This window comes from Ovis canadensis, chromosome 4, assembly GCF_042477335.2.
Source record: "Ovis canadensis isolate MfBH-ARS-UI-01 breed Bighorn chromosome 4, ARS-UI_OviCan_v2, whole genome shotgun sequence".
In the NCBI taxonomy this organism is placed as follows: domain Eukaryota; kingdom Metazoa; phylum Chordata; class Mammalia; order Artiodactyla; family Bovidae; genus Ovis; species Ovis canadensis.
In genome coordinates, this window is record NC_091248.1 from 133,732,385 (window position 1) to 133,745,254 (window position 12,870).

A 12,870-nucleotide genomic window follows, 5' to 3' on the forward strand; every position below is an offset into this window, starting at 1 on the left:
TGTCGGAACCATCTGCTCCTCCAGAAACGGGGGCTCGGCAGACAGGACAAGCCCACCTGTCCGGCAGGCTTCTCGGGTCCACAACCTGCTCCCGACTCGGCATGCCACACTCGCAGCAGTGTCCCCAGTACTTCCCCGTCACACCAAAGAAGCTATGAAAGAGCAAACCATGCAGACTCCCTCGATAGCAGCTAAGGGGCTCTGATGGAGGAGAGCCCTATCAATGGCTTAGATACTTGATAGCTCCAGTCATCGACAGACTTGAGCCCAATGCCGGGAAGAATGGTAAATTTCCACTTTGCGTGGCTGGTACATAGTAGAAACCTGTGTGCTGTTCTGCGCTCAGTCGCTCAGTCGTGTCCGGCTCTCTGCGACCCCAGGGACTGTAGCCCGCCAAGCTCCTCTGCCCATGGGATTCTCCAGGCAAGCATACTGGAGTGGGTAAACATTCCCTTCTCCAGGGGATCTTCCTGGTCCAGGAATCAAACCCGGGTCTCCTGCACTGCAGGCAGATTCTTTACCATCGCAGCCACCAGGGACGACCTGCCAGGTTCTAGAGCCTCTGCTGGCAGCCACGAGCCTCCCGAAGCACAGTGGGCTCTCCCGGGGACGAGCCTCCAGGCCCACGTGCAGCAGCCGCCTTGGGGCTGGGTCCTGGACAGTGAGCCAACCCTGGATTTCTGGATGAGCAGGCCACCTCCCACGGCACAGGCAGCCCAGCAGGACTGCTCCGCCAGGGCCCCTGGGCCCGAGGGCTGCCTGTCACTGGGATGGCAGGCAGGCGCGGGCAGGGTCCAGCTCTCCCAGGGCCCCATCCACTGGAGGAACAGCGAGCACCAGAGGCCCGGCCACTAGGCATGTCCTCTGGCTCCACCCAGAATGGTTTCCTGGCTCTGCACGAAGGAGCTGAGTTGGTTTTGCCTCCATGCTCGGGGCTGACTTTGACCACGTGGAACCAGCCATAGGGGCCCATGAGGCTGTTCTGAGAAACGACCTTCAGGGTCAAAGTGTGCTTGCCGTGCTTACTAGGCACTGGGCTCCTTCTCGCCCGACAGAGCGGGCTGAGTGAAGCCTGTGCTCCCTCCCTCGAGGCTCAGACGCTGCCCTGTCCCGTCTGTGGCATGGAACAGGGCCCAGGAGCTGCTGGCACCCTGTGGGGACAGTAAGACCCCGAGCTGGGATGACAGGGGTCCCAGACCCTCACTACTTGGCACCGGAGCACAGTGCGGCCTGGTCTCCCGGGAGGGCTTTTATGATTTTTAGAACTGAAATCCTCTGCAAGGGCGGCTTTAGTGGAGGCGCTGATGGCACCCGGAGAGTCTGGGCCACGCCAGGAAGGAGAGGACCCCGTGCAGGACGTGCATGTGGGGTGTCTGTGGCTGGACATGGACACTTCTGCAATGCTAAGGGAATGGGCCAGCACGTGGACGTTGGTTCCGGCTCCAAGGAACCCAAGGCTGTCCAGGGATCTTTAGGCTCTGCTCCTTTTGCTGCAAACTTGGCCTTTTCAGTAAGCTACTCAGGGTGCTCAGGGGCCCAACACGGCCCAGGGACACTCTGGTGACCGCCGTCCTAATAACCCCGCAGTGGGGCTGTGGCTGTGGGCTTGGGCGGAACACGCCACACACGTCGCTGGCCTCTGATGGGGAGACCCCACTGTTCCCCCACTACCCCCATCTGGCACACGGAGGGTCCCGGGCCCTGAGGTCCAACCACATCTGCTCAGGCTGGAACGTTGGGGCTGCAGCCGGAGCCGCCCCGACCTCCTGGGATGGGCAGCCCGCATCCAGTCCTGAGTGGAGGTGGTGTGGGAGGCAGCTGGCCAGCCTGCCCCTCGCTCCTTTTGAGAAAACCGCCCCATGCGCCCCGACCCCGAGCCCCAGGCCTGGCCGGTTACCTTAGTCTGGACCATGCCTGGTCGCTGGTCCCGAAGATGCTCCAGGGTGGCGGCAATGTCGATCTCCTTGGCACCTGTAAGACACACGCCGGGCTCAGACGGGCACAGTGCACACGGGGCCGACAGATACACGCCGGGCTCACACGGGCACAGTGCACATGGTGCCCCTTACCCGCTGCTGGGGCCTCCAGGCTCAGCGGCCAAATGACGGTGACCGTCACCCTTCAACTGCCTGGCCGGGAGGGGCATTTCGGGGTTCACACAGGAACACAGGGCAAGGCGGCTTTCGTTCGTGTTGGCTCAAGAAAGCTGGGCTGCTGCTGCTAAGTCACTTCAGTTGTGTCCAACTCTGTGTGACCCCATAGACAGCAGCACACCAGGCTCCCCCATCCCTAGGATTCTCCAGGAAAGAACACTGGAGTGGGTTGCCATTTCCTTCTCCAATGCATGAAAGTGAAAAGTGAAACTGAAGTCGCTCAGTTGTGTCTGACTCTCAGCGACCGCATGGACTGCAGCCCACCAGGCTCCTCCGTCCATGGGATCTTCCAGGCAAGAGCACTGGAGTCGGGTGCCATTGCCTTCTAAGAAGAAAGCGGGGATTCAGAAAAAGATGGCGGAGGAATAGGATGGGAAGACCACTTTCTCCCTCACAAATTCCTCAAAAGAACATTTAACGCCGAGCAAACTCCACAAAACAACTTCTGTAGGCTGGCAGAGGACATCAGGCAACCAGAAAAGCAGACCACTGTCTTCAAAAACAGATTTTTAATCTTTGCTCTTAGGTTTTTGTTGTCAATTTTGTACATTTAAAAACCCAAACTTCACTACCCAAGTTCAGCTGAGAGCGAGATTACTGGCTTGACCACTCTCTCCTCCTCTGGACTCTCCTTTTTCTCCACCAGGTGGCCTCTGTCTCTTTTCTCCCCCATCTCTTCTCTATCCAACTCTGTGAATCTCTGTGTGTTCCAGATGGTGGAGAACACCTAAGGAACTGGTTACTGGCAGGATTTGTCTCTCTCCTCATTCCTCTCTCTTATCCTCCTGGCCACCTCTGTCTACTTCCTCCCTCTCCTCTGCCCCGTATAACTCCGTAAATACCTCTGAGCGGTCCAGACTATGGAGTGCACATAAGGAAGTGACTACTGGCTAGCTTGCTCTCTCCTCTTTTGATCTCACCGCATCTTATTCCAGTTACCTCTAACTACCCTCTCCATCTTCTCTTCTCCTTGTAACTCAGTGAACCTCTCTGAGTGTCCCTCAATGTGGAGAACCTTTTCATCTTTAACCTAGATGTTTTATCATCGGTGCTGTATAGATGGAGAAGTCTAGAGGCTACTGTAAAAATAAAACTGAAAACCAGAAGCAGGAGGCTTATATCCAAAGCCTGAAAACATTAGGGAACTCTTGAATTCAGGGAACATTAAGCAATAGGAGCTCATCAAATGCCTTCATACCTACACTGAAACCAAGCTCCACCCAAGGGCCAACAAGTTCCAGAACAAGACATACCACTCAAATTCTCCAGCAACACAGGAACACTCTCCTGAGCTTCAATATACAGGCAGCTCAAAATTATTCCAAAACCTTTGATGTCTCATAACCCATTACTGGTCACTCCACTGCACTCCAGAGAGAAGAAACCCAGCTCCACCCACCAGAACTCCAACACAAGCCTCCCTAACCAGGAAACCTTGACAAGCCACTGATAGAACCCCACCCACAGTGAGGAAGCTCCATAATAAAGAGAACTCCACAAATTACCAGAATATAAAAAGGCCACCCCAAACGCAGCAATATAACCAAGATGAAGAGACAGAGGAATACTCAGCAGGTAAAGGAACAGGAGAGTTGCCCACCAAACCAAACAAAAGAGGAAGAGGTAGGGAATCTACCGGAGAAGGAATTCCAAATATTGATAGTGAAAATGATCCAAAATCTTGAAATAAAAATGGAATCACAGATAAATAGCCTAGAGACAAGGATTGAGAAGATGCAAGAAAGGTTTAACAAGGACCTAGAAGAAATAAAAAAGAGTCAAAATATAATGAATAATGCAATAAATGAGATCAGAAACACTCTGGAGGCAACAAATAGTAGAATAACGGAGGCAGAAGATAGGATTAGTGAAATAGAAGATAGAATGGTAGAAATAAATGAATCAGAGAGGAAACAAGAAAAACGAATTAAAAGAAACGAGGACAATCTCAGAGACCTCCAGGACAATATGAAACGCTCCAACATTTGAATTATAGGAGTCCCAGAAGAAGAAGACAGAAAGAAAGATCATGAGAAAATCCTTGAGGAGATAATAGTTGAAAACTTCCCTAAAATGGGGAAGGAAATAATCACCCAAGTCCAAGAAACACAGAGAGTTCCAAATAGGATAAACCCAAGGCAAAACACCCCAAGACACATATTAATCAAATTAACAAAGATCAAACACAAAGGACAAATATTAAAAGCAGCAAGGGAAAAACAACAAATAACACACAAGGGGATTCCCATAAATAACAGCTGACCTTTCAATAGAAACTCTTCAGGCCAGGAGGGAATGGCAGGACATACTTAAAGTGATGAAAGACAATAACCTACAGCCCAGATTACTGTACCCAGCAAGGATCTCATTCAAATACGAAGGAGAAATCAAAAGCTTTACAGACAAGCAAAAGCTGAGAGAATTCAGCACCACCAAACCAGCTCTCCAACAAATTCTAAAGGATATTCTCTAGACAGGAAACACGAAAAGGGTGTATAAACCCGAACCCAAAACAATAAAGTAAATGGTAACGGGATCATACTTATCAATAATTACCTTAAACGTAAATGGGTTGAATGCCCCAACAAAAGACAAAGACTGGCCGAATGGATGCAAAAACAAGACCCCTCTATATGCTGCTTACAAGAGACCCACCTCAAAACAAGGGACACATACAGACTGAAAGTGAAGGGCTGGAAAAAGATATACCACGCGAATAGAGACCAAAAGAAAGCAGGAGTGGCAATACTCATATCTCATAAAATAGACTTTAAAACAAAGGCTGTGAAAAGAGACAAAGAAGGCCACTACATAATGATCAAAGGATCAATCCAAGAAGAAGATATAACAATTATAAATATATATGCACCCAATATAGGAGCACCACAATATGTAAGACAAATGCTAACAAGTATGAAAGGGGAAATCAACAATAACACAATAATAGTGGGAGACTTTAATACCCCACTCACACCTATGGACAGATCAACTAAACAGAAAATTAACAAAGAAATGCAAACTTTAAATGATACAGTTAGACCTAATTGATATCTATAGGACATTTCACCCCAAAACAATGAACTTCACCTTTTTTTCAAGTGCTCATGGAACCTTCTCCAGGATAGATCACATCCTGGGCCATAAATCTAAACTTGATAAATTCAAAAAAAATCGAAATCATTCCAAGCATCTTTTCTGACCATAATGCATTAAGATTAGATCTCAATTACAGGAGAAAAGCTATTAAAAATTCCAACATATGGAGGTTGAACAACACACTTCTGAATAACCAACAAATCACAGAAGAAATCAAAATATGCATAGAAATGAATGAAAATGAAAACACAACAACCCAAAACCTGCAGGACACTATAAAAGCAGTGCTAAGAGGAAAGTTCATAGCAATACAGGCATACCTCAAGAAACAAGAAAAAAGCCAAATAAATAACCTAACTCTACAACTAAGGCAACTAGAAAAGGAAGAATTGGAGAACCCCAGAGTTAGTAGAAGGAAAGAAATCTTAAAAATTAGGGCAGAAATAAATGCAAAAGAAACAAAAGAGACCATAGCAAAAATCAACAAAGCCAAAAGCTGGTTCTTTGAAAGGATAAATAAAATTGACAAACCATTAGCCAGACTCATCAAGAAGCAAAGAGAGAAAAATCAAATCAATAAAATTAGAAACGAAAATGGAGAGATCACAACAGACAACACAGAAATACAAAGGACCATAAGAGACTACTATCAGCAGTTGTATGCCAATAAAATGGACAACGTGGAAGAAATGGACAAATTCTTAGAAAAGTACAATTTTCCAAAACTGAACCAGGAAGAAATAGAAAATCTTAACAGACCCATCACAAGCACGGAAATTGAAACTGTAATCAGAAATCTTCCAGCAAACAAAAGCCCAGGTCCAGACGGCTTCACAGCTGAATTCTACCAAAAATTTCGAGAAGAGCTAACACCTATCCTACTCAAGCTCTTCCAGAAAATTGCAGAGGAAGGTAAACTTCCAAACTCATTCTATGAGGCCACCATCACCCTAATACCAAAACCTGAAAAAGATGTCACAAAAAAAGAAAACTACAGGCCAATATCACTGATGAACATAGATGCAAAAATCCTCAACAAAATTCTAGCAATCAGAATCCAACAACACATTAAAAAGATCATACACCATGACCAAGTGGGCTTTATCCCAGGGATGCAAGGATTCTTCAATATCCGCAAATCAATCAATGTAATTCACCACATTAACAAATTGGAAAATAAAAACCATATGATTATCTCAATAGATGCAGAGAAGGCCTTTGACAAAATTCAACATCCATTTATGATAAAAACTCTCCAGAAAGCAGGAATAGAAGGAACATACCTCAACATAATAAAAGCTGTATATGACAAACCCACAGCAAACATTATCCTCAATGGTGAAAAATTGAAAGCATTTCCCCTAAAGTCAGGAACAAGACAAGGGTGTCCACTTTCACCGCTACTATTCAACATAGTTCTGGAAGTTTTGGCCACAGCAATCAGAGCAGAAAAAGAAATAAAAGGAATCCAAATTGGAAAAGAAGAAGTAAAACTCTCACTGTTTGCAGATGACATGATCCTCTACATGGAAAACCCTAAAGACTCCACCAGAAAATTACTAGAGCTCATCAATGAATATAGTAAAGTTGCAGGATATAAAATCAACACACAGAAATCCCTTGCATTCCTATACACTAATAATGAGAAAGTAGAAAAAGAAATTAAGGAAACAATTCCATTCACCATTGCAACGAAAAGAATAAAATACTTAGGAATATATCTACCTAAAGAAACTAAAGACCTATATATAGAAAACTATAAAACACTGATGAAAGAAATCGAAGAGGACACTAATAGATGGAGAAATATACCATGTTCATGGATTGGAAGAATCAATATAGTGAAAATGAGTATACTACCCAAAGCAATTTACAAATTCAATGCAATCCCTATCAAGCTACCAGCCATATTTTTCACAGAACTAGAACAAATAATTTCAAGATTTGTATGGAAATACAAAAAACCTCGAATTGCCAAAGCAATCTTGAGAAATAAGAATGGAACTGGAGGAATCAACTTGCCTGACTTCAGGCTCTACTACAAAGCCACAGTCATCAAAACAGTATGGTACTGGCACAAAGACAGAAATATAGATCAATGGAACAAAATAGAAAGCCCAGAGATAAATCCACACACCTATGGACACCTTATCTTTGACAAAGGAGGCAAGAATATACAATGGAGTAAAGACAATCTCTTTAACAAGTGGTGCTGGGAAAACTGGTCAACCACTTGTAAAAGAATGAAGCTAGATCACTTCCTAACACCGCACACAAAAATAAACTCAAAATGGATTAAAGATCTAAATGTAAGACCAGAAACTATAAAACTCCTAGAGGAGAACATAGGCAAAACACTCTCTGACATAAATCACAGCAGGATCCTCTATGATCCACCTCCCAGAATTCTGGAAATAAAAGCAAAAATAAACAAATGGGATCTATTTAAAATTAAAAGCTTCTGCACAACAAAGGAAAATATAAGCAAGGTGAAAAGACAGCCTTCTGAATAGGAGAAAATAATAGCAAATGAAGCAACTGACAAACAACTAATCTCAAAAGTATACAAGCAACTTATGCAGCTCAATTCCAGAAAAATAAACGACCCAATCAAAAAATGGGCCAAAGAACTAAATAGACATTTCTCCAAAGAAGACATACGGATGGCTAACAAACACATGAAAAGATGCTCAACATCACTCATTATCAGAGAAATGCAAATCAAAACCACAATGAGGTACCACTTCACACCAGTTAGAATGGCTGCGATCCAAAAATCTGCAAGCAATAAATGCTGGAGAGGGTGTGGAGAAAAGGGAACCCTCCTACACTGTTGGTGGGAATGCAAACTAGTACAGCCACTATGGAGAACAGTGTGGAGATTCCTTAAAAAATTGCAAATAGAACTACCTTATGACCCAGCAATCCCTCTGCTGGGCATACACACCGAGGAAACCAGAATTGAAAGAGACACATGTACCCCAATGTTCATCGCAGCACTGTTTATAATAGCCAGGACATGGAAACAACCTAGATGTCCATCAGCAGATGAATGGATAAGAAAGCTGTGGTACATATACACAATGGAGTATTACTCAGCCGTTAAAAAGAATTCATTTGAATCAGTTCTGATGAGATGGATGAAACTGGAGCCAATTATACAGAGTGAAGTAAGCCAGAAAGAAAAACACCAATACAGTATACTAACACATATATATGTAATTTAGAAAGATGGCAATGACGACCCTGTATGCAAGACAGGAAAAAAGACACAGCTGTGTATAACGGACTTTTGGACTCAGAGGGAGAGGGAGAGGGTGGGATGATTTGGGAGAATGGCATTCTAACATGTATACTATCATGTAAGAATTGAATTGCCAGTCTATGTCTGACGCTGGATACAGCATGCTTGGGGCTGGTGCATGGGGATGACCCACAGAGATGTTATGGGGAGGGAGGTGGGAGGGGGGTTCATGTTTGGGAACACATGTAAGAATTAAAGATTTTAAAATTAAAAAAAATAAAAAACTAAAAACTAAAAAAAAAAAAAAAAAAAAGAAAGCTGGGCAGAAGCTTGCATCAGAGGCAGATACACACACCACAGCAAGCCGCGGCCAGGACAGACTAGGTCTTTACTCGGCTTTATTTGGTGGCGTTTCAAGATTTTTATTTTTTCGGCTGTGAGACTTCTAAGATGTCTGTTCCCTGATCAGGGACTGTACCCTGGCCAGGGCAGTGAGGGCACTGTCCCAACCACAAGGCCACCAGGAAGTCCCGGCGGTTTTCAGAGAACGGAGTCTGTGAGCTTTAGCTTCTCCTGCATAGGGGTTTCACTTATAGAAATGAAAAGGCAGACTAACCTCGTCCACCTTATACCCCTAACGCTGGCTTCTAAAGAGCTGCCTTCTGTTAGAAGCAAGTGTTCCCACCACTAAGGAAGGCTGGGGTGCCTCGTGTGCTCACAGGCGGGTCGGTGCTGTGGCCCAGCGCCCATCAGATGCGTTCCCCCCCTGCCCCGACTCCAGGTGCCCCGGGGGCTGCGGAAACAATACTATTTAAGTTAAAAATGCAATCTCATGAATTATGAATTCCACATATACTCTCGTTTTCCTGTCTTGCCAGGACCTCTGGTAGGTGAACAGTGAACAGGACTGGGTCCCCAGCGCCCAAGCCTCTTACAGGTCAGAGGTGAGAGTCTGCAGTGCGATCTTGCCAGATGTGGGGGCTGGGCGGGTGGCACAGTGGGGTTGGCCGGGACCCACCCACCAGGGTGTCCTGTCAACACTTCCTCTTACGCATCAGGCCGGTTACCACCCCCCGTTCAAAGGAAATCAAGGCTTTGTCCGGGTCTCAGAGCCGGTGATCACTGGACCCAGACGTGGAAGAAACCCTGGGCCGGCCGCCTCCTGGGGCAGCTCTGGCCCCCACGTCCGTCACACCTGCTGTGTGTGGGGTGGATTCATCAGACGGAGACGAGCCCAGTCCTTTACTATGGAAGCCTCAGGGGCCCAGGGCGTCCAGACCTAACCCCTCTCTCTTTTCTCTCAAGTTTGCTCAGGTGCATCTTTGTGCCTCAAAACTGGTTTGGAAGACTTTTCCAGCAGCTGTTTGTGCCCGAAAGGCTGGTCTGACAGGAGGGCCGGCATGCGGTCTCAGACCCCCGTTACTTGGTCGCCCTGAGACGGCTCCCTGCAGGGCTCCATGTGGGGCCACGGGAGGTCCCCTCCCCAGGCTGTGTCAGGGCCACCCTCCAGTCAGCTGCCACGGACAAAATCTCTCCGGCTTTACTGCAGGGATGCTGGGTGAGGAAGCGACAAAGAGGACAGAGAAAGTAGGTCTTTAAAATATGGAATGCCAGGGTACAATGTCTCAGAATCAAGCTTAGCCTGAACCCCAAACTCTGCAGTGGAGGAAATCAAAGGAATGCTTAAAAATGTGTAGCTGGAAACAGACGGAATGGGTTTATCAGGTGGCTCAGGGCTACCGTCTCCCTGCACGTTAGGGCTGGAGTAGTTAGTCACCTGAGGGGTGCAGGGAGACGTTTTAAGAGCATGCCCATGCAGGACCTCTTCTGGGGGGTGGGGAGGTGTGACCCTGCACCTCGTTCAGTGACCCTGAGCATCCTGGTGGCCTCGTGGTGCAGGAGTGGACAGGCTCGGGGCGGGCGGGGTGGGCAGTGTGTGTCCTTCTAACAGGCTTCACAGAAGGTAAAAGGATTTACTTAAATCCCTCAAGCACGTAGGAAGCTCCCTGGAGCACATTCAGATGGTGTCCTTTCCACAAATCCCATTCTACTGACCACACATTAGAGTCCAGGTGCATGGATGCACGTGGTGCACTGCCCAGGTCGAAAGGCATGTGAAGAGTGACTCTGTGACCCCATGCACTGAAGCAAGCCAGACTCCTCTGTCCTTCACCATCTCCTGGAGCTTGCTCAAACTCATATCCATTGACTCAGTGATGCCGTCCAACCGTCTCATCCTCTGTCGTCGCCTTCTCCTGCCTTCAATCTTTACCAGCATCAGAATCTTTTCCAGTGAGTCAGCTCTTTGCATGAGGTGGCCAAAGTATCGGAGCTTCAGCAACAGTCCTTCCAATGAATATTCAGGTTGATTTCCTTTAGTATTCACTGGTTTGATCTCCTTGCAGTCCAAGGGATTCTCAAGAGTCTTTTCCAGCACCAAAGCTTGAAAGCATCAGTTCTTCAGTGCTCACCCTTCACAGATGCAAATAAAACTCAGACAGAAGACGGGCTAACAACCAATACAGGGGAGGGCACAGTGTGGTTCGGAGGACAGGCTTCCAGTATCTTCTACTGGAAAGAGTCACCACTGTTCAAATGTGAGATGAGTGTATGTAAGTGGTTCCGTGGTCTTTAAGCTGGTGACTCCAAGAATGTGCAGCCGAGGTGGATGCAGCCTGTGGGTGTGGACCCAGCCACATACGACGTGAGTGTCCAGCCTGACCCATCTCTCCCAGTGCCCACGACCCCACGGGCACGCTGCAGCCTGCAGGCGCAAGGGCTGGCCGGCTGGGTCCGGAGAGAGCCTGGCCTGCTGCCATCCCGGGCACCACTCGGTACTCAGGAACAGCTGGGGCTTTGGCTCCCTAAGGCATTCAGGGGCCATCGGCTTGGAGTTCATATATTGGTTAAATGCGTTCTTAAGACAACAGCGGTTTTTTAAGCTTTAGATAGAAGTAGTAACCATTAAATGAAAAACATTAAAAGAGCACTAGTATTAAAGATATTAAAATTGCCTTTTTTTTTTTTATGATGAGAGAATCAATTTGAAGTGGGAGAAAACCAAGCAAATAGGCCACCGGCGCCTCTTTCCCAGGCCTGCATCGATTTCTCCCGGAGCTGGCCAGCTGGCAGAGGGAGGCGTGGGACTCACGATCTTGGCCGCGCTACCTCCTCCCACGTGACCGAGGGGCTGCGGTGCGTGGTCAGGAGCCAGCCTCGTCTCTCCCTTCTGCAGGGCGTCCACGGCGTCCTCGCTGACGTCATGTCAGAAACGGAAATACGTTCTGGTCGGACTTTTACCCAGAAGGCTTTGTGAACCGCACCGCAGGGATGCGATGAATCCTTTTCAGCATGAAAGACACCACGTGTCGAGGGCACAAGACAGAAAAGTCTGAATGTTGCGGGAGGAAGCTGTCTCAACTCCGCCCTCTGGGGGGTACCCAGAAAATGCTCATTGCACCTGAAGGGACCAGGGCCGGGGCGGAGCTGTCCGTGTGCTGAGCTGGGCCCCAAGGTCTGTGCTTGTTGGCTGAGCTCCGTTTTGGAAGGAAGGGCTGGGCAGTGACGGGCAGGGGTCGGCCCCAGCGGCTGTCACCGCAGCCAGAGGGCAGCTTTCCTCCCACTCCGGGTGCCTCCAGGTGGGGGTGCCCCCTCCAGACCTCAGCCCCACACTGACGCGCGCGTGCGCACACACACACACACACACACACACACACACACACAGATGCACGCTCTGTCCCGGGTCTTCTGTGCCAAGCAGTTTCTACCTCATGTTTCTGGATGCTCAGAATCGATGAGAGTTGTCAGAATTACAATTAGGACGATTTTTTGCAGGCTCTCTAGATTAACTGTAATCTCCCTTTCATGAGGTTTCGCTGGGATGGAGACAAACGAGCATCTTGTGCACGGATAACTGGGGACCTCAGAACCCAAATAGCCTAGGTACTTCTCAAGCTTTTAGAAACGAACTCGAAAACATTTTTTTTTTTCAGGAGAAACTGGGATGCCTCCACATCGTCATAAAAAACACAAGTGGGACTGTGTGTGTATCGCCCCAGTAAGGTAGCCACCACGTAACACGCCAGGAGGCGCCGGAACTGCGTGACGCGTCCGGCGATGCTCCGTCAAGGCCACCTATGATGCGGTGCGCACCCCTGGGATCAACGCCCAGACCTGGAGCCTGGCACCTCGGGCCTGCGAGCACTCGGCTGCTGCAGATGCAGGCCATCAGGAAGGAGCGACTGTTACACTCGTAGAGGAAGGGTGGGTGGGAGGGTCAGGAGAAGCTGAGAGTCGCCAGACGCTCGCTCCCTGTTTGGATCATCCCAACCCCGACCCCTGATCACAACTCTAACCCTGCCCCATGATCAGCCCCCC

The 12,870-nt window shown here is 47.9% G+C and overlaps 1 protein-coding gene across 1 annotated transcript in view; it reads right to left on the reverse strand.

The window, feature by feature from the left end:
• Nucleotides 1-12,870, reverse strand: part of PTPRN2 (protein tyrosine phosphatase receptor type N2) — a 624,228-nt gene that overhangs the window by 2,301 nt on the left and 609,057 nt on the right. The window contains exon 22 of the mRNA XM_069587259.1: nucleotides 1,898-1,971. Within this exon, the coding sequence (XP_069443360.1) occupies nucleotides 1,898-1,971 (74 nt within the window). The remainder of the gene's footprint in view (nucleotides 1-1,897; nucleotides 1,972-12,870) is intronic.